The sequence below is a fragment of the Aquarana catesbeiana genome, linkage group LG06 (genome assembly GCF_042186555.1).
Source record: "Aquarana catesbeiana isolate 2022-GZ linkage group LG06, ASM4218655v1, whole genome shotgun sequence".
Lineage (NCBI taxonomy): Eukaryota > Metazoa > Chordata > Amphibia > Anura > Ranidae > Aquarana > Aquarana catesbeiana.
This window is the reverse complement of record NC_133329.1, coordinates 342,928,348-342,951,206: the sequence shown is the minus strand read 5'-3', so window position 1 is coordinate 342,951,206 and position 22,859 is coordinate 342,928,348. Positions and strand designations below refer to the sequence as shown.

At 43.7% G+C, this 22,859-nt stretch overlaps 1 protein-coding gene across 6 annotated transcripts in view; it reads right to left on the bottom strand.

The window, feature by feature from the left end:
- The window catches only part of LOC141147019 (FAST kinase domain-containing protein 1, mitochondrial-like), an 88,092-nt gene that overhangs the window by 20,445 nt on the left and 44,788 nt on the right, over window positions 1–22,859 (bottom strand). For all 6 annotated transcript variants that reach the window (XM_073633957.1, XM_073633959.1, XM_073633955.1 and 3 more), the window contains 3 exons: window positions 14,719–14,833; window positions 10,677–10,805; window positions 9,001–9,132 (listed from right to left, as the gene is read on the bottom strand). In XM_073633957.1, the coding sequence (XP_073490058.1) occupies window positions 9,001–9,132; window positions 10,677–10,805; window positions 14,719–14,833 (376 nt within the window). The remainder of the gene's footprint in view (window positions 1–9,000; window positions 9,133–10,676; window positions 10,806–14,718; window positions 14,834–22,859) is intronic.

Here is a 22,859-nt window from a genome sequence, read left to right as displayed (position 1 = left end):
GAATAATGACAAAAAAAAAAAAAAAATTACAAAAAGTTGTCACTAAATGATATATTGCTCACACAGGCCATGGGCATATGTGGAATTGCACCCCAAAATACATTTAGCTGCTTCTCCTGAGTATGGGGATACCACATGTGTGGGACTTTTTGGGAGCCTAGCCGCATACGGGGCCCCGAAAACCAATCACTGCCTTCAGGATTTCTAAGGGCGTACATTTTTGATTTTACTCCTCACTACCTATCACAGTTTTGAAGGCCATAAAATGCCCAGATGGCACAAACCCCCCCCAAATGACCCCATTTTGGAAAGTAGACACCCCAAGCTATTTGCTGAGAGGCATGTTGAGTCCATGGAATATTTTATATTTTGACACAAGTTGCGGGAAAGTGACAATTTATTATTTATTTATTTTTTTTTTTTTTGCACAAAGTTGTCACTAAATAATATATTGCTCACACAGGTCATGGGCATATGTGGAATTGCACCCCAAAATACATTCTGCTGCTTCTCTTGAGTACGGGGATACCACATGTGTGGGACTTTTTAGGAGCCTAGCCGCGTACGGGACCCCGAAAACCAATCACCGCCTTCAGGATTTCTAAGGGTGTACATTTTTGATTTCACTCTTCACTGCCTATCACAGTTTCGGAGGTCATGGAATGCCCAGGTGGCACAAACCCCCCCCAAATGACCCCATTTTGGAAAGTAGACACCCCAAGCTATTTGCTGAGAGGCATGGTGAGTATTTTGCAGCTCTCATTTGTTTTTGAAAATGAAGAAAGACAAAAAAAAAAATTTTTTTTTTCTTTTTTTAATTTTCAAAACTTTGTGACAAAAAGTGAGGTCTGCAAAATACTCACTATACCGCTCAGCAAATAGCTTTGGGTGTCTACTTTCCAAAATGGGGTCATTTGGGGGGGGTTTGTGCCACCTGGGCATTCCATGGCCTCCGAGACTGTGATAGGCAGTGAAGAGTGAAATCAAAAATTTACGCCCTTAGAAAGCCTGAAGGCGGTGCTTGGTTTTCGGGGTCCCATACGCGGCTAGGCTCCCAAAAAGTCTCACACATGTGGTATCCCCAATTGCGCACAAACGTGCAGTGGCAACAAAATAAATACATTTTTAAAAGCCTTTACAGGTTACCACTTTAGATTTACAGAGGAGGTCTACTGCTAAAATTACTGCCCTCGATCTGACCGTCGCGGTGATACCTCACATGCATGGTGCAATTGCTGTTTACATTTGACGCCAGACCGACGCTTGCGTTCGCCTTAGCGCGAGAGCAGGGGGGACAGGGGTGCTTTTTTTTTTTTTTTTTTTTTTGCTTTTTTATCTTATTTTAAAACTGTTCCTTTCATTTTTTTTTTTTTTTTTAATCATTTTTACTGTTATCTCAGGGAATGTAAATATCACCTATGAAAGCAATAGGTAGTGACAGGTACTCTTTTTTGAAAAAATTGGGGTCTATTAGACCCTAGATTTCTCCTCTGCCCTCAAAGCATCTGACCACACCAAGATCGGTGTGATAAAATGCTTCCCCAATTTCCCAATGGCGCTATTTACATCCGGCGAAATCTAAGTCATAAAATGCTCATAGCTTCCGGTTTCTTAGGCCATAGAGATGTTTGGAGCCACTCTGGTCTCTGATCAACTCTATGGTCAGCTGGCTGAATCACCGGCTGCATTCTCAGGTTCCCTGTTGAGACAGGAGAGCCAGAGAAAAACACGGAAGACGGTGGGGGGGGGGCATTCTCTCCCACTGCTTGTAAAAGCAGTCTAGAGGCTAATTAGCCGCTAGGATTGCTTTTACATGAAAGCCGACCGCTGGCTGAAAAGAATGATACCAAGATGATACCTAAACCTGCAAGCATCATTCTGGTATAACCACTCAAAGTCGTGAATGCTGTACCTGAAGACAAAAAAATGGTTAACAATAAAGCACAGTAAACGGTAAAGTATAAAAAATTGCATACCTGAAAAGCAAACATGATAAAACATAATAACAATAAAACATTGCAGAATAGAATACAGTAAAAAAGAGCAGAACAATAGAGAGAATAGAGAGAGAGAGAATAGAGAGAGAACAATAAAACGACAACTATTATTTTTTATTTTATATTTTTGTTTGTGTTTTTTTTTTTTTTTTTTACACTTTTTTTGTAACTGTAACTTTTATAACTGTAACCGGTTCCAGGTTCGGGTCTCTCAAAATGCGATGGCATCTTGGGAGACCCTGTGAAAGTGTGTCCTAGTCTGTGCAATGCTGTACCCTACGCTAATACTCAGCTAGTGAATGGTAGCGTTCAAAACATTCACCAATGCAAAGACCAGGATTGTCAGGACAGGAGGGACAATAATAGCGGGTGTCACGCCTATATCCGCGCTTGCTGCAGACACAACATCTTTTTTGGGGGGGTTCGTTGGGTAGGGGTACTCGGGAGGACATAAAGAAAATGCCTCTCATGCAGCCGACTGCATTTGGTTGGGGATGTGAATGGGGGAAGTACGGGCGCTGCAGAAGTGGTGGGTTCCCAATTAGGATTGGCGAATGCAGCAGGAAGGGCATTATGGGCACGACGGGCCTGTGTTTGTCTTCTTGGTGGCAGCGGGACACTACTTGTGCTTGCCACCTCACCAGCTTGAACTGCACTTATGGGACTCGCCACGTCACCAAGTGTTACTGCAGTGCTGGTTTGACTACGACCGGGGTGTACTAGGCCGCTGGCGCTTGCCAGTTCACCAAAACGCTACCAAAAAAACTGTTAACGATCACAGGGATCAGGCCTGACTCTGCGAACGCTGCAGTTATGCGTTTAGTGTTTTGTAAGTGACAGTGATCGATCGATACTGCACTTGGGTGGGCTGGGCCGGGCGGAGGGGCAAAACGCAGGTGCTAGCAGGTATCTGGGCTGATCCCACTAACACTGCGTTTTTGGGAACCCTAAACTGCTGGGGATGCCAGTATAGATCTGATCGGATCAGATCAGATATTGATCAGTTCAGATACTATACCACTAAGGGAGGTGTACGGTGCGTGCGTGGGTGTTAGCGCTACTGGCACTAACCTGACGCTGCCTGGGGCTGGTGCTTGCCAGTTCACCAAAACGCTACCAAAAAAACTGTTAGCGATCGCAGGGATCAGGCCTGACTCTGCGAACGCTGCAGTTATGCGTTTAGTGTTTTGTAAGTGACCGTGATCGATCGATACTGCACTTGGGTGGGCTGGGCCGAGCCGGGCGGAGGGGCAAAACGCAGGTGCTAGCAGGTATCTGGGCTGATCCCGCTAACACTGTGTTTTTGGGAACCCTAAACTGCTGGGGACACTAGTATAGATCTGATCGGATCAGATATTGATCCGTACAGATACTATACCACTAAGGGAGGCATATGCTGCGTGCGTGGGTGTTAGCAGTACTGGCGCTAATCTGACGTTGCCTGGGGCGACGCATATCACCGCCGGGCGATCAGGGGGCTAAATCTTTATTCGGTAATAAACGGCGGGTGCCCTGACACTATAAAAAATAAACAAACTAACCAGCGTCACCCGTAACGTTTATACAGTGATCAGTGGTGAAAGGGTTAACTAGGGGGCAATCAAGGGGTTAAAACATTTATTAGGTAGTATATGGGGGTCCCTGTCGCTATAAAACGCTGACGGGGAACCTAAATATTTACCTCACTAACTAGCGTCACCAGCGACACTAATACAGCGATCAGAAAAATGATCGCTTAGCGACACTGGTGACGGGGGGTGATCAAGGGGTTAAAACTTTATTAGGGGGGGTTAGGGGGGTATCCTAGACCTAAAGGGGGCCTAACACTCACTGCCCTAACACTGTAACTGTCACAAACTGACACCAATACAGTAATCAGAAAAAAAAAAAAAAAAACCTGCTTGGTGTCAGTTTGTGACAGGGGGGGGGTGATTGGGGGGGGGATCGGGGGCGATCGGGGGGGGATCGGGGTGTTTTGTGTGCCTGGCATGTTCTACTGTGTGTGTGTTGTGCACTCACATTGCAGTCTTCTCTCCTCGGCCCGGAACGGAAAATACCGAGCCAAGGAGAGATGACATCATTTCCTCTGCCTCTGTGTACAATACAGAGGCAGGGAAATGATCCCATTGGCTGGGAGCGATCGCGAGGGGGGGGCCACGAATGGATGGCCTCCCCCTCACCACCGATCGCCGGGGGAGATTTGCCGACCGCCGCAGGCACCGGGGGGGGGGTCCGATCGGACCCCCCCACCCGCGGGCAGGCAAGGACGTACCTGTAAGTCCTTTTGCCTGCCCGTGCCGCTCTGTCGACGTATATAGTCGTGCGGCGGTCGGCAAGTGGTTAATGGACACTTGATTTGCTTTAAAGAGTTCGTCATAACACAAATTTTTGTATATACTTCTATGGTTTTGACGATTATAATAGTATTAATATAATATTAATGTGTGTACCTAAGCTGCCAAGTTTGAAATCTGACAGCTGCTATCCCATCAAACGTTTGAATTTAAACTGGTCGCACACTTTACAATTCAATCATACAATCTCATTTAGGTTAAGCAATAGCTAGTGGCACAGGAGCATACCCAAATAATACCATGTGGTTAAAGTGGTTGTAAATAGGGACAGACCGATATTGTTTTTTCAGTGCCGATACAATACCGATATTATTTGCCGATATTTAAACTTTTCAAAAATAACACCAATTTTATGCACAAATCTGGTATAAACTGAACATGTTAATGTTTAATAAAATTAAACATTAAGGGCTCGTTCTTCACATGAAAACTGATGAAAACTGAAGGTGAGAAAAACACACACAGATTTCAAAACTGGCATCTCTGTCTTCAGTGCACCATGTCTAAAAGTAAACAACTGGGAAAAATAAAGTATGTGAAAAACAATAACTTCTTAAATGGCTTCCCAAAACATAGAAAAAGTATAACTGTTACTAGTGCATTGCACTGCACTGATTACATTTAAATCACTACTGCAGTGCAAAAAGTTAGACAGTGGATAGGACACACTGACACTACACTTTTGTCAATACTCCCAGTTAAGTAAAACAATATTATAGTGCAAAAAGCATAACATTGCAGCATGTTCACCTGCTAAACGGGTTCTGTTTTTTCATAAATTGCTGCCACTTCACTGAAAACACGCTCACTTGGTACAGATGGAGGAGCAGAGAGGTATCTTCTAGCATGAGAGGCAAGTCTTTTGTAGCGCGACTCATTTTCTTTCCACCACTGAAGAGGATCACCACTTCTGTCAATTACTAGTTCCTTCATATAGAGATGCGTTCATCATCCAGGCTGATTTTTGATGCACATTCAGAAGAATCCTCCGCACGAGGCCCCAATAACATGCTGAACATGGCATCAATTCGACCATGATAAAGATTCTCTTCTGCTTGTTGTCTTTTTTGACGTTGGTCTGTTTTTGCAGCATCCTGCTCTTCCAGATTAGTAACATGCTCTTCCAAACTTGACCTTTCTGCAGGAACCTCCAGCAGCTTGTGTTGATCTTCTGTCAGCCATTGTTTTGCCTTGGCCAATACATCATCCAAAAAAGCATGATTCTTGTATTGAGGATCCAAAAGACATGCCAGCACAACATTTTTATTCTCTTCATGCTTCTCAAAGCTTTTGGTGAGGCTGTCCCTCATGACCTGCCTGAATGTTTTTTTTGCCACGTGTGTTGGGTCCTTCATTCTCTTGAAGAAGCATCTTCAGCACTTACAAATGGGATGACAGATGACACAGATGAGTCGTAATGACTCATCTCTGGTGTCACTTCCTCTATGGGGAAGAGGGTCTCAATGACATTGGCTACAATATCCCACTGATCAGCAGTAGGACAAATATATCCTCCATGTTCGCCTGAATAGATGCTCAGAGCTCGCTTCTGTTCCAGCATTCTTTGCAGCACGTGAAGTGTTGAATTCCAACAGGTTAGAACAGCCTGAATTAAGCTGTTTTTGGGTAGGCCAAGGTCTGCCTGAATGCACCTCAGTCGTTGCTTGGCAAGAACTGAATGGTGGAAATGGCCTTCGCATCTCTTCAGCATGCCAATTATATCTATCAAAGCTCTCTGGCTCGACAGACCATCATTTACCACAAGTTGCAGGGTGTGTGCCATGCAACTGAGGTTGAACACTTCAGCAAGACTCATTCCTTTCACCATGTTTGTGCCGCTGTCACAAATCACAAGCATTACTCGGTCTTTGTTTATTCCCGTTTTGAAGCATGCCTAGAAACATTTCTCTAATGTAGTGGGATGTGGGATCCTTGCATCACCTTGTTTTCAACACCAATTGCCTTTTTGTCCATTCGCTGTCAATGAAGTGGCATGTAAGACTCAGTAGTGACTCTGTAAATCCTGACCAGCAGTCAGACGTGAATGAGGGTGAGTTGCCAGAATTCTCTTGTTCCAGCATAGCCTTTACATTCTCAACTACCTTTTGGTGAATCTTTCCCAGCATTTCGGTTCGATAATACTTTTCACTCTTCGGTGGGTACTTTGGCTCAGCTATGGACATCAACCGCTGAAACCCAGACTCAGACACCATTATAAATGGCTGGTTATCTGTAACCACTATCACTGTGATTGCTTTGTCCAGCTGTTGGGATCTTATATCCGAATTTAGCCACTTTTTTCTGAAACATAACTTTTATTGTTGTTTGGTGGGATTGAGGTATTTCACTTTGTGATTCAGTTTGTTTTCTCTGTACTTCATTATATAATTCAACATGATGAACTCTTAGATGGGCCCAAAGAGTTGATGTATTTTGGGTTTTTGCAGTTGTTGATCCCATGCTCACATTGTTTGTGCATGTGTTGCACACTGCTGCTTTTCCTAGAGATGGTTGAGACGAGAAATAGTCCCAGACCACACTTTTACTTTTTTTCTCTGCATCCATCTGCATTAGAATTTGAAAGAGTAAGGTTAAAAATGGCAGGCACCCTTCTGTGGGTAGGCTTGCTGGCCTGGCACCCTGCTGTGGGTAGGCTTGCTGGCCTGGCACCCTGCTGTGGGTAGGCTTGCTGGCCTGGCACCCTGCTGTGGGTAGGCTTGCTGGCCTGGCACCCTGCTGTGGGTGGCTGGCTTGCCGGCCTGGCACCCTGCTGTGGGTGGCTGGCTTGCCGGCCTGGCACCCTGCTGTGGGTGGCTGGCTTGCCGGCCTGGCACCCTGCTGTGGGTGGCTGGCTTGCCGGCCTGGCACCCTGCTGTGGGTGGCTGGCTTGCCGGCCTGGCACCCCGCTGTGGGTGGCTGGCTTGCCGGCCTGGCACCCCGCTGTGGGTGGCTGGCTTGCCGGCCTGGCACCCCGCTGTGGATGGCTGGCTTGCCGGCCTGGCACCCCGATGTGGGTGGCTGGCTTGCCGGCCTGCCACCCTGATGTGGGTGGGCTTGCTGGCTGGCACCCCGATGTGGGTGGGCTTGCTGGCTGGCACCCCGATGTGGGTGGGCTTGCTGGCTGGCACCCCGATGTGGGTGGGCTTGCCTCCTGCTGTGGCTGGCTTTTGTGCCTGGGTGGGCGGGTGGCACCTTGCTGTGGGTGGCTGCTGGCTGTCCCCCTGCTGTGGGTGGGTGGGTGGCTGCTGGCTGTCACCCTGCTGTGGGTGGGTTGCTGCAGGCTAGCACCCTGCTGTGGGTGGGTGCTGGCTGGCACCGTGCTGTGGGTGGGTGGCTGCTGGCTGGCACCTTGCTGTGGTTGGGTGGCTGGCCTGCACCCTGCTGTGGGTGGGTGGCTGCTGGCTGGCCTCAGTGGCCTGGCTGCTGGATGGCCGGCTGGCGTGTCCGCCCGATAGTGTCGAGGAGAAGGAGAGGGAGGCCTGTTAGACTCAAAACGTTAGGCCCAGTGTGCGGAGGTGTAATGATGTTGTGTGCGTGTCCCGCGCCCCCCTGCGCACTGGGTCTGCAGGCTTCTGGGCCCCAAAAGGATGGCTGCGGCTCGCAGAGACCAATATCGGTAATATCAAGCTAGTTTGTGATCGATACCGACGTTTCGAAAAATGCTGATATCGGCCCGCAAATGGCCTTACTGATAATTGGTCGATCCCTAGTTGTAAAGCTTCAAGGTTCTTCACCTTAATGCATTCTATACATTAACCTTTTCATCCCCGAAAGAATTGGCCCCTTAATGACCATAGCACTTTTTACAATTTGGCACTGCGCTGCTTTAACTGGTAATTGCGCGGTCATGCAATGCTGTACCCAAACAAAATTTGCATCCTTTTTTTCCCACAAATAGAGATTTCTTTTGATGGTATTTTATTGCCTCTGCGATTTTAATTTTTTGCGATATAAACGGAAAAAGACCGTAAATTTTGAAAAAAAAAGATACCATCGGTGTCCTGATGATCAGTGCAGCCCCAACAGTGCTGACAATCGGTGCCCATCAGTGCAGCCTCATCAGCGCAGCCTCATCGGCGCCCATCAGAGCAGGCTCATCAGCGCCCACCAGTGAAGGAGAAAAATTACTTACTTACAACATTATATAACAGAAACTAAAACCCCTTACAGACTTATAGATTTCTGAAGATTTTTGTCTTCAGATTTACCAAAACTATGTAGTGGTGCAAGGGCCTGCCTGATTGCATACAAATTGAAAGTCTTAAGGTTTGACCTCATATTATATGGTTTTGGTAAATCTGAAGACAAAAATCTTAGTGTGTATGGGGGTCTAAGAAAAATGTTTTTTTTTTCATTCAAAATTTTTGCTCCTTTTTTGGTTTGTTTAGCAAAAAATAAAAAACCCTGTGGCATTTAAAAATACCACCCAAAAGAGAGCTCTATCTGTCTCAAAAAAATTATGACAAATTTGTTTGGCTACAGTGTTGCATGACCACGCAACTGTCATTCAAAGTGCGACAGCGCTGAAAGCTAAAAATTGGCCTGGGCAGGAAGGGGGTGAAAGCGCCCAGTAGGCAAGTGGCTAAACTAACTGCAGCCCATATCCTGGTCACTGCTTCTCTAAACACAAGACTCAACCAAGACTTCACCTGTCTGCTGCAGCTGTTGACAATACTGGTCATGGAACCAGGGAATCTGATATTCTGGGCACTCGATACATAAAGCTCGGTTTAATTCCATTAGACGCCTTCTAATCCTCATACATATCTCAGGTTTAGAGACTACAAAAAACAAAAACAAACAAGAAAGAGGTAAGTGGATGTAATTAAATTCACAGATCTACAATTGATAATGCCTATCTGATGTGCTAGTCAATAAAGCTACCCATGAACAGTAGAGTGAACCTGAGCTTTTAAAAGACTCAAGTTCAGTCAATAGAAAAAAGCATCAGAAAGGAGGGATGATGTCATTGTATTTAATCAGACTGTTGGTACTAAGGCTCAGCAGATTTGATTTCTAATTTTTACAAAGCTGTTATCTAGAAGGCTTAAACAATATATAGGAAATAAAAAAAATGAGCTTACAACAGCCTCCATGCACAGGTACTGTTAGATATTGCAGCAAAAAGAATGGCATGGATTACTGTAAATATCTTGTGTTCCAAGCCCTATTCCTTAGAAGCCATGCTTTCCATAGAATGCACTGATGGCCAAAACACCCTGAAACTGCTGTCTACAGTTTGGAATTAATAGCTCTTTAATATTTATTATTAGGACTTTGTACTATACACCAGCAGTTCTGAGTGTGCAAATGGCTGATGGGGCATAAAGGAATGATCTGCATTGCTCCAACCACTGTCCTTAAATGTGGAATAATGCTCTCTTTTTTTATATATAATATATATATAATATATATATATATATATATATATATATAAATAAAATGGAATGAGACACGTGCATACCTTCTGTTCTAAGGCTTTACTGTGCTAAATGCTGATTCAGTTGGAGGGCTTTTTGATTTCCTTAGCTGTTTCCCCACCTTAACCTGTATGGTTATACTGTGTTGTTGAAATAATTAAAATTTATCAGATTCCTAAAATGGTGTAAACAATGGGGATGATTTAATAACGCCAAATCGACTGTGCACTTTGAGAGTGCAGGAGCACTTATTTTCCTTAGTAAATGTAATGTGGTAAAGCTTCTCTTTGTAAAGATTACCCAATAAAATGCAAGAAAAATGAAAAAAAAATAAAAATAAAATCAGCACAGCTTTACCACATTTACTAAGCACTGGGGAAAATTGTTCTGTCTATTTACCTTTATTAAATCAACCCTAATATCTTGCTACAAGGGGCAATCAAGAGATCCGCCTGCGTTTTAAACAGTTATGCCCTGCTGCTTGCTCTGTGTATAAAGGAACCCCCAATCACTAAAGAGAGGAAAGGAGGTTCTCTTGCACCATCTGATGATTATCCAAGTTCTTGGTTCTCAACGTGCAGCCTTTGGTGTTTGCAGTGGGGCCCCTGGCCCCAGCAGTCAGTAGTGGGAGGGCCAATTTGTAAAGAAGCTGTGATAACAGATAACTAGAAGTCTCACGTCTCTGGTCTTAAACCACTCACTTAGCGCAGTCTGACCATTTCTTCTAGTAAGCTGTATTTGAGCCCCCTGTTACTCATAAATTGACAATCCGGGTCTAAGTAATAAAAGCACTGTGGGCTGGGCATCCATATACAGTATATGAAGCCTAGAAATGTGGAACTTTCCTAAATGCAGACACACAACTAAAACAATGCTCTATTGCCATACAGATGCTTGCAACTTACCATCAAGCTCTAGATCCAGTCTGCTTAGGAAGTCAACATTGAATATAGCTTTTACCAAGTCTTCTGGCAAGCGTTCTGCCAAAGTTAATATATAAGCCACCATTACCATGTGGTTGGGCTTCTCTGAATCTGTAAAGAAGACATACAGCGATGCATTTGTCAATTCTGTCACACAGCAAGGCAGTGCCAAACAGGAGCAGAAAGGAAAATTCACTATAAAAGTTTAGTTCCATTTACAAAAGAGTAAGACTATAAAAAGGCTTACCTATATAGTTACAGTAACAACGGTACACGTTTAGGAGATATTTACTTGTGAATGGGCTGGTGACATCTCTGGTGCATGCACTCTGAAGGAACAGCATGCCCGTGCCGTTCCTTCAGAGTCCTGTGCCGTGAATAGCAACTCACGCACGTACGCACGGTAGTGGCATAATCACGGCGCAGCCAATCAGACAACCAGAGGACGCAAACCCAGAAGGAAGACTGGTGAAGAAGGAAGCCCTGTCAGCAGTGACAGCTCGTCACTGGAAGGCTTTGTTTTAGGGTAAGTTTCACATAATGTGCTAGTTAATGCGATGCATACTAGCATATTAGAACTTTACCTTGCAGGTTTAAAAGAAAAAAAAAAAAAAAAAAAAGCATGGCGGTTTACTACTGCTTTAAATTGTCTTTTTTTTTTTTTTGGAGTAAACATTTGTCTCCTCTCCAGAGCTAAATCTGTCTCAGTCTGATACCCGGGATTCCAGGCACAGGGGTCACAATTACACAAAACACCTCTACAAATACTTTACTACAGTTTTATTTGCATCTAATCTGGTTGCGGAGTGGCTTGATAAACGTCCCTCATAGTATATAAAAAGTAATATAAAAAAGGGACTATATCTACATAGTAAGCCTTCCAACACCCAGCCTTTATGGTGAGGATCCTACTATTTGTTTCTTATGCCCTCTACACACGATAGGATTTTCCGACAACAAATGTTGGATGTGAGCTTGTTGTCAGAAAGTCCGACCATGTGTATGCTCCATAGAGCATTTATTGTCGGAATTTCCGCCAACAAATATTTGAGAGCAGGTTCTCAAATTTTCCGACAACAAAAATTGTTGGAAATTCAGAGCGTGTTTACATAAGTCCGACGCACAAAAGTCCACGCATGCTTAGAATCAAGCAGAAGAGCCGCACTGGCTATTGAACTTCATTTTTCTTGGCTCGTCTTACGTGTTGTATGTCACCGTGTTTTTGACGTTCGGAATTTCTGCCAAATTACGTACTGGTGCGTCACAGCAGTTTCAGTGGTTATACCGGGGCCATGGCTACAGTCATGATCTGGTATCATGACTGTAGCCATGCGATGCTCTACAATGTGAAAGTGATCCTAGCGGCTAATCAGCCCCTGAATAGCTTTTGCAGGCAGCAGGAGGGGTCACTTCTGGTAAAGGGCAGATTGTAAACAATACATTTTTGGATTGGGAAAGAATCTGTTCAAACCGATCTTGGTTTGATCAGATGCTTTTTAAGGACAGCTGAGAGGACAGGGGTCTAATAGACCCCAGATGTCTCAGTAAAGAGGACCTGTCATGCTTTATTTCTGTCACAAGGGATGTTTACAATCATTGTGATAGTAAGAAAAATGATTAAAAATAAATAAAAAAATATTATACAGTGGGGACGGAAAGTATTCAAACCCCCTTAAATTTTTCACTCTTTGTTATATTGCAGCCATTTGCTAAAATCATTTAAGTTCATTTTTTTCCTCAATGTACACAAAGCACCCCATATTGACAGAAAAACACAGAATTGTTGACATTTTTGCAGATTTATTTAAAAAGAAAAACTGAAATATCACATAGTATTCAGACCCTTTGTTGTGACACTCATATATTTAACTCAGGTGCTGCCCATTTCTTCTGATCATCCTTGAGATGATTCTACACCTTCTGTCTATACAAGACCTTACAGCTCACAGTGCATGTCAGAGCAAATGAGAATCATGAGGTCAAAGGAACTGCCTGAAGAGCTCAGAGACAGAATTGTGGCAAGGCACAAATCCGGCCAAGGTTACAAAAAAACTTCTGCTGCACTTAAGGTTCCTAAGAGCACAGTGGCCTCCATAATCCTTAAATGGAAGCCCTCCACCAGTCGGGGCTTTATGGCAGAATGGCCCGACAGAAGCCTCTCCTCAGTGCAAGACACATGAAAGCCCGCATGGAGTTTGCTAAAAAACACCTGAAGGACTCCAAGATGGTGAGAAATAAGATTCTCTGGTCTGATGAGACCAAGATAGAACTTTTTGGCCTTAATTCTAAGCGGAATGTGTGGAGAAAACCAGGCACTGCTCATCACCTGTCCAATACAGTCCCAACAGTGAAGCATGGTGGTGGCAGCATCATGCTGTGGAGGTGTTTTTCAGCTGCAGGGGCAGGACGACTGGTTGCAATTGAGGGAAAGATGAATGCGGCCAAGTACAGGGATATTCTGGACCAAAACCTTCTCCAGAGAGTTCAGGTCCTCAGACTGGGCCGAAGGTTTACCTTCCAACAAGACAATGACCCTAAGCACACAGCTAAAATAACGAAGGAATGGCTTCACAACAACTTCGTGACTGTTCTTGAATGGCCCAGCCAGAGCCCTGACTTAGAGCCCTTTCACACCGGGCCGCCCATAGCGTCGGCGGTAAAACGCCGCTATTATTAGCGGCGTTTTACCGTCGGATTAGCGGCGCATTTCGGCCGCTAGCGGGGCGCTTTTACCCCCCACTAGCGGCCGAGAAAGGGTTAAAACCGCCCACAATGCGCCGCAATAGCGGCGTTTTGCTGCCGGTACCCCAGCGCTGCCCCATTGATTTCAATGGGGAGCAGCGGTGGAGGAGCGGTAAACACACCGCTCCTTCACCGCTCTAAAGAAGCTGCTGGCAGGACTTTTCCTGACGTCCTGCCAGCGCAGCGCTCCGTTGTGTAAGCCCGAGGGCTTTCACACTGGAGACAAAGCTGCAGCTGTTTGAGGGCGGATTGCAGGCTCTATTTTTAACACTATAGCGCCTGCAAAACGCCCTCGGTGTGAAAGGGGTCTTATACCCAATTGAGCATCTCTGGAGAGACCTAAAAATAGCTGTCCACCAACGTTTACCATCCAACCTGACAGAACTGGAGAAGATCTGCAAGGAGAAATGGCAGAGGATCCCCAAATCCAGGTGTGAAAAACTTGTTGCATCTTTCCCAAAAAGACTCATGGCTGTATTAGATCAAAAGGGTGCTTCTACCAAATACTGAGCAAAGGGTCTGAATACTTAGGACCATGTGATATTTCAGTTTTTCTTTTTTAATAAATCTGCAAAAATGTCAACAATTCTGTGGTTTTTTTGTCAATATGGGTTGCTGTGTGTACATTAATGAGGAAAAAAAATGAACTTAAATGATTTTTTGGCTGCAATATAACAAAGAGTGAAAAAATTTAAGGGGGTCTGAATATACTTTCCGTCCCCACTGATAGATAGATAGATAGATAGATAGATAGATGTATCTATCGATCTAGATATATATATATATTTTTTAAAGGGTCACCATCCCACCGTGCTCGCGCACAACACACAGGTTACTACGTAAACGCAGATCACACATTTGCGGAATCACCGCGATTGTCAGATCAAGGGCAATAATTCTAACACCATACCTCCTTTATAAATCGAAAGTGTTTACCTGTAAAGGCTTTTAAAGCGTAGCCTATGTAAAATATAATGTACGCAGTTTGTCGCCGTTCCATGGGCATGCACAATTTTAAAGTATGACATGTTTGGTAACGAAGGATGATGTTACACAGAGTAAATCGATACCAACCAACTGGATATTATATTGTGTTTTTGTGCATTAAAATTCATTAGTGCATTTTTTCCAAAAAAATTGTGCTTGAAACTGACTAGTTGATACATATTTTCCTTTCCTTCAGCATTCTCTCATGAACGTTCGTATGTTTAGTCATCAACAACCCTCTTGTACTTTCCAACAGAAATATATATTTTTTTACAAACTATTCATATGTACTTACGAAAATTAGCTAGATACTGTTGTATGCACACACTGTAGAACTCCTCTGCATTGGGAGGCTCATATGTCAGATAGCTGAAAGGTTTTAGAATTGTGTACAGCTCTTCTGAAGAAAACTGAAAAAAAAAATTATATATGCGAATAACGGCATAACACTTTAGATTTTAGCATTATTATTTCTTTCACATACTTCATAAACTGCCGTTTCTACTTGAGAGTGTAAAGTAATTAAAATATAAAAAGAAAATACAAAACAATGCTCAAACCATCCCAAGAAATTTTATGGAGTCTTTACAGATGATTTTTATTCTTGTTTATTTGCCGATATGTGGTAGTCCATTTCCCTACAAAATCTCTTTCTCCTTCTATACAATCATCCATTATGGCTTGGAGTGTTTTATAATCCTTTCCTAAGGAACCTTTATCCAGCAAATCTTATAAATCGTATTGCTTTTTTACATGATCTATACAAAGGCCACACCCTAAAAAGAAGCTTTGAGGAGCTGGTTTGAGAATTTGGCCTTTCAAATATAGAAATCTTTACATATTTTCAAATATCTGATTTAACCCAATACTCTGACAAGGAGCTGTCTGTCCGCAACTTAGCAATTTTACAACTGATTCCCTTACTGAAGATTCCGGTGCCTACACCTGGGAGCCGAGGGACAGGTCGGCTTCGGGTGAGGACATCGTGGGCGCCCTGTGGCACACTGTGCAGGGACCGTCCTGTCAGATCTCCACCCTCTCCATGGGGGATCAGATGAACACGGACCGTCTGTCCGTGTTCATCCGATCCGCTCTGCAGACAGATAGAAAAATAGGATTTTCCTCCGTCTGCAGAATCGGACAATAGCGGGGCCAGATGATATCGGGTGTCAGCGGATGTTCATCCGCTGACCCCCGCTATCCCATAGGGATGCATGTATGTCCGTATTTCATCCGAAAACGGATGGATGAAATACGGACATACGGTCCGCACGTGTGAAAGGGGCCTTACTGGAGAACCTGTAGCCGTACCAATAATTTGATACATACAATATTTTATGGTCATGTAGGAACCTTAATAGCTTCTGGCATAAAAATCTTTCAAATAATCTCAGCAGTAATGGGGTTTATAACTTTAATCAAACTTAAAGCCATCTTGAAGTAAGAAATTTATAACTTTTCCCCATTCTTTCGTACTGTGGTTACCCACATCCTTTTTTTAGCAGCATGGTTGACTATTACTAGGGATTGGAAACAAAATCTTGCACCTAACCCATCTGAAAGCGTGACATGATTCAAATTCATTATGTTTATGAAAAGTTACCAGATGTCAGGAAAGATGCAACTGTAACAATTAAGAATGCTTGGAGACCTTGGGTTGGCGCTAGGTATTTACTATGAGAAAACATACTTCGAGTTGGAAAGTAAGACTTGGACTGAGGAGACTGAGGATTTTGTACTGGTATTTTATTAACATTTGAATTACTATCTTGGGTATGCTTATGCTTCATTGCATCTGTTGTTTATATGTAACGGTCTTGTAATTTATTGTTTTTTTATCTTTAAACTAAATAAAGACTAATTGAAGAAAAAAAAAAAAAAGCCAGAGAAATTCACAGGTCCCAGTGTGCTGGGCGTGTGATGTATCATGCCAGCATGCTGGGATCTGAAAACAAACCTTTGTTTTTGAATCAAGACACCAGGAGAATTACATCCGATGTCCCCTAACTATGATAAATGTCCTGAAAGACCCCCCTGGTTCAGGGACAATTCTCCTAGGTCCTGATGCTGGCAGCTGAGAAAATCATTCGCTGCCACTGTGCTATTGCTGGGTGTCCAGTGTGCTCCTGTTCCTTTAACCACTTCAGCCCCAGACCATTTGGCTGGCAAAAGACCAGATTACTTTTTGCGATTCGGCACTGCGTCGCTTTAACTGACAATTGCGCGGTCGTGCGACGTGGCTCCCAAACAAAATTGACGTCCTTTTTTCCCCACAAATAGAGCTTTCTTTTGGTGGTATTTGATCACCTCTGACAATTTTGAAAAAAAAAAAACGCATTATTTTTCACTTTTTGCTATAATAAATATCCCCAAAAAATATATAAAAAAAACTTTTTTTTTCCCTCAGTTTAGGCCGATACGTATTCTTCTACATATTTTTGTTAAAAAAAAATTGCAATAAGCGTTTATTGATTGGTTTGCGCAAAAGTTCTAGCGTCTTCAAAATAGGGGATAGTTTTATGGCATTTTTATTAATATACAGTATATATTTTTTACTAGTAATGGCGGCTATCAGCGATTTTTATTTTGACTGCGACATTATCGCGGACAGATCGGACTTTTTTGGCACTATTTTGGAACCATTCACATTTATACAGCGATCAGTGCGATTAAAAATGCATTGATTACACTGTAAATGTGACTGGCAGAGAAGGGGTTAACCACTAGGGGGCAGTGAAGGGGTTAAGTGTGTCCTAGGGAGTAATTCTAACTGGGGGGGGGGGCTATGTGTGACACGACACTGATCACCGCTCCCGATTACAGGGAGCGCTGATCAGTGTCAGTGTCATTAGGCGGAACGGGGAAATGCTTGTTTACATCAGCATTTCCCGGTCCTTCCTCTCGGTGAGACGATCACGGGTATCTCCGCAGACATTGAGTCCGCGGGACCCGCTATCACACTCCCGGAGCCCGCGGCAGGCGCGCGTGCCCGCAAACCACCTCTTAGAAGGGCAACGTTCTGGTACGTTAATATGCCTGTACGTGCCCTTCTGCCGACATATATCAGGGGGATTGGGCTGCCTCCATGCTCACCTGCCTCATCTATCCATTTAATGCATGTGATTCCATTGTGGAGACGCTTATAAATTCAGTAGCGTTAGGACTGCAAGCAATACACAGGGTGCCGTGAAGAGGCCTTGCAGCTTACGCATGCTTTTTGTAAATGCGTGCTAACTAAACCCCTGTTTTTAAGGCTGATGGACAGGTTAATTTGGTTGGTTGGCAGACTGCTTGGTGAGTTGAGCTGTAGAATGTTCTGTTTTTGTCTTTCAGCTGAGAAAATCCACCTGCTAGTGTTCTATGCCAGGGATGAACCAGACAGAGGGCGTTGGAACATGTTCTGTCCAGGTCAGAATAATTATGACCTCTCCTGCCACAGCGAGATTTTTTTGTTCCTCCCTGATAGTTGACATACGCTGAAACTGTAGCTTTATCTGATTGGATCCAAACTGGATACCCTGTCAGATGATCAGTCCAGTGCTGGAAAGACACCCAGATCACCTAAAGGTCCAAGATGTTGATTGGAAAACAAGACTCCATCAACCAAGTCCTTTGCACTGACAAGGTGATAAGAACTCCTCTCCAGCCCTTCAAGCTGGCATCTGTGATCAGGATCCTCCAAAAGAGAGAAAAATGACTTGATCAGAGTACAAAGCCACTATGCAGGGACATGCTAGATCCTGGATTTAAATGTATTAGCCTGTCCAGAGATAGGGGGATTTGACACATGTGGAGAGGATGCTCCTCTGAATATTTTGGCAGTGTAACTGTGCAAAAGGGAGTGCTTTGAAGGAAGCAACCATCAAACCCAAGACCCTGAAACAGGTAAAGTCAATTAATTGAAAGACCAAAGGGCATGGAGATTGGATATGTAAAGCTATGCAAGTTTGATGTTCAAAGCCAAGAAATCCCCTAGGTACAGGAGGGAAATATTGGACTGCAAGGAATTTAGCTGGAGCTTGCATAGATGAATAGATTCAAGGGCTTGATGTGTAACCCTGAGACACCACCTCATGTACCCAAGCATCAAAGATGCAATACCTCCAAGTGTCTGCAAAGGACAGAAGCCAACACCTCCATGACAATGAGGGCTTAACAAGTTTGGTTCCCTCGGGATGCCAAAACATTTTGTAGCAGAGGTGGGGGCCTTAGAGGGACTGTGTGGAAGCAGTCCATGGGGTACAAAATCAATACCTGTTGCAGTGTATTATCAGTCAGCTCAAACATAGACCAAGACAGTCTTTTATCCATGGGGTCCTTTAAAAGATAAGTTTGCCTTTGGGAACATGTTAAACCCTTTAGGGTGGAACATGTAACATGTTCTGGCTTCTGCAGTCACTCAGGGCTTTACTGCCTCTGTGTGACAGGAGTACGGGGAGCAGTTCCCCGTATCAGCTGTCGCTTTTTGAAAAGAGCGTGGCCGTGCGGGACTCCGCCCACACGGCCATGTCATTCATTTACAGAGTTCTGTGAATGAATAAACTACAATGCCGTCATCCTTTGAGGCTGTTGGCTTGTAGTTCTCAATGAACTACCACGGCGCCGTTGAGTGCTGTGGTAGTCCACTGTTTCTTCCTGTCAGTGTAAAACTGCCTGTCCGTATGATGTACAATGTATGGGCAGACAGCTTACACAGTCTGCCAGAGACCTGCATGGTACCAGCGATCAGCTTTCCAGGCTCCTAAAACTATAAATAGTAAATGCACATTTTTTTACCTGCAAAAAAAAAATGTGCATTTTTTTTTTTTAAATAGGTGAACTTATCCTTTAAAAAAGGAGCATCCTCCGTTACAATGGTAATTGATTTGTTTAAGGACTAAGTTCACCTTTGATCCTAAATAATTTACGCTTTCAATGGGCCTCATTAGATATAAAAAAAAATGAAATGCTTCATAAAATGATCATTAATTTTATTGTTTTACCTGTAGGCCATTTGGGTTTCCTCAGAAGCCTAGCTAAAAAAACCTCCTAATTAGCAACCCTCTCATCCTAACTTGTTGCTAGGAGGTAAAAACCATCAGTTTTCACTCCTACAAGGCTAAAAGGGAGCATCCAAAGGTTTTCACATCCATCACAACAACTTAGGAAGGAGGGGGTTGCGGAGCCAAGCTTCTGAGGGGACCCAAATGGCCTGGAGATAAAAAAATAAATTTAATGATTACCGTATTTATCGGTGTATTACACGCACAGGCGTATAACACGCACAAAAAACTTAAATTTTAAATAAGGAACTTTGAAGCAAAATAAGGAACTTTGAAGCAAAATAAGGGTCAGTGCCCATATGCAGCCTCACCATTGCCAGCAATGCAGCCAGATCAATATCACAAGCCTCATCAGTCCACATCAATGCAGCCTCACCATTGCCATCAATGCAGCAGCCTTGCCATTGCCATCAGTGCAGCAGCCTCACCATTGCCATCAGTGCAGCAGCCTCACCATTGCCATCAGTGAAGCCTGATCGATGTCCATCTGCAGCCTAGAGGGGACAGGGAGGGGGGCGGGACGAGCGCCGACAGATTACATACAGTGAGAATCTCCTATGATAGACAGAACAGTGGTCCAATAGTTCCCCAGGAGACGGGACTTCCTATTACAGAGGCTGCCAAGTAAACAGGAGATTCTCACTGTATGTAATCTGACGGCGCTCTTCCCGACCCCCTCCCTGTCCCCTCCGAGGCAGCTAAAATTTAAGTATTGGCGTATAACAAGCACGCATTATTTGCGCCCAATTTTCAAGGTGAAAAAGTGAGTGTTATACGCCAATAAATACAGTATTTTACAAAGCTGTACAGTTTTTTTAGTGTCTACTGGGGCCCCTTGACTGCATAAGCTGATTTCTGGAAAAGATGAACTTGGCCTTTAAGTGAGACATGGGAGAGGCGTGGACCAAAGAGAAAGAAAATGCTTCAGGAGGGAAAAAAAAAAAGAAGCTTTTTAGCATGCATCCAATCCTTGTAAATAAAGTCATCAAATAGCAGATAAGGGAACACCTTAGACTGGTGCACAGAGAGTCTGAATGCGTTGTAGCAACAGGCTGATCTCCGAATTTTAGCGCCATGCCCACCGCATCAATCAAAGAACAATGGTTCTTCAGTTAGGGAGAATAGAGGAGGCCTAGGTGTCCTCTGGTCTTTGCCCAGGGACATAAACCCCTCCATAATAGAGAGGGGTTTAAATGCACAACATGGTCATCACCTTAGTGGTTGCTATGCTTGCCTGTATAGTGACTCACAAAGGTAAAGTGAATCTAAAGAGATTGCGTCAAGCAAAACATTACCGCTACTCTGGACCTGGAAAGCATCCTGCAGTTACAGACCAACTAGAACTGGGGGCCCTATGAAGTAGAATTCAACACTCAGTCACACAGCTTGATAAAGCTGTCTCTGTAACATCCATAGCACACTGGCTGGGATGAAACTGATCTCCTTAGCTGCAATGGTGACATGGCCAGACTTTTGAGGCCTGGCAGGAATCAACTAGCAGGTTTTGGCTGAAGGAAGAGGGCTTTTGAATCCAACAAAGTTGAGACATCTATCCTTATAAGGACATTAGAAAAAAATGAGCATGCTGAATGCAGGAAGTGTTATAGCCCTTGGGGCTGGCACACTTTTTGTGTTTTCTAGTGTCCAGTAATCTGATAGGTGGCAGTATAACGCAGTTGTTCAGAATCCATGTGTCCCTCAATGGGCAATAAAAAAAAACTCTTAACCACTTTAAGACCAGCCTCGTTTTGGATTTTAGGTGTTTACATGTTTAAAACAGGTTTTTCTGCTAGAAAATTACTTAGAACCCCCAAACATTATATATGGTTTTTCTTCTAACACCCTAGAGAATACTTTTTTTTGCACCGTATTTGCGCAGCGGTCTTATAAGCGCACTTTTTTTGGAAAAAATTCACTTTTTTGAATAAAAAAATAAAACAACAGTAAAGTTATCCCAATTTTTTTTTATATTGTGAAATATAATGTTACGCCGAGTAAATTGATACCCAACATGTCATGCTTGAAAATTGCGCCCGCTCGTGGAATGGCGTCAAACTTTTACCCTCAAAAATCTCCATAGGCGACGTTTAAAAAATTCTACAGGTTGCATATTTTGCGCTACAGAGGAGGTCTAGGGCTAGAATTATTGCTCTCGCTCTACCGGTCGCGGCGATACCTCACATGTGTGGTTTAACCACCGTTTTCATATGCGGGCGCTACTCGCGTATGCGTTCGCTTCTGCGCGCGAGCTCGTCGGGACAGGGGGGTTTTAAAAATTTTTTTTTTTTATTTTTATTATTTATTTTACAATATTTTATTTATTTTTACACTTTTAAAAAAAAAAAAAAAAATTGTGTCACTTTTATTTCTATTACAAGGAATGTAAACATCCCTTGTAATAGAAAAAAGCATGGCAGGACCTCTTAAATATGAGATCTGGGGTCAAAAAGACCTCAGATCTCATATTTACACTAAAATGCAATAAAAAAAAAAAAAAAAAAAAAAGTCATTTAGAAAAATGACATTTGAAAAAATATGCCTTTAAGAGGCGTGGACGGAAGTGACGTTTTGACGTCGCTTCCGCCCAGCAGTGTCATGGAGACGAGTGAGCGCCATCTTGGCCTCATTCGTCTCTATACACAGCACGGCAGAGGACGCGATCGCCTCCGCCGCTACCGACGGCTCCGGTAAGCGGCGGAGGGCACCGGATCGCGGCGGGAGGGGGGGGGGCCCCTCTCCCACCACCGATAAAAGTGATCTCGCGGCGAATCCGCCGCAGGGACCACTTTTATCTGAAAGCCGGCCGCCGCACGAAAACGGGGATACCGGGGTTATGGCAGCTAGCTGCTGCCATAACAACGATATCCCCGTTCAAACTTAGGACGAACATAGTCGTGCGGCGGTCGGGAAGTGGTTAAATTCCCCCCACTGGGGCAAGTCTGAAATGTAACCACAAAAAAAATAAAAAAACAAAATCTTAAAATACTTTCAGGTTTTCCTTCACATTAGTTACGAAAAGACCTTCACAAATCTACAAATGATATATAAAATTATATAACAAGTGAAACAAAAATCATTCACAACAGGCAGCAATTGTAGCACGACTGCTCATGTAGGCACCTGCAGGTTCCTGCATGTATCTTTGTTTAAGGCTGTGCGCCAAGCAGATATGAAATGCACAGATTAAAGGCTAAGTTTTCTAAATTCCAGCTCCCCTATGTACCAATATAGCATTAAATGTACTTATTTTGCAAAAATAAAAAACTTTCCATTAATCCTACACCGGATTACCTCACTCTCTTCATAGCTGTTTAAAACACACTGCACTTCTGCCTTACATCCTGGTCAGACTTTAGGTCATGACACAGGAAGGAGTTGACCAGCTGAGGGTAGA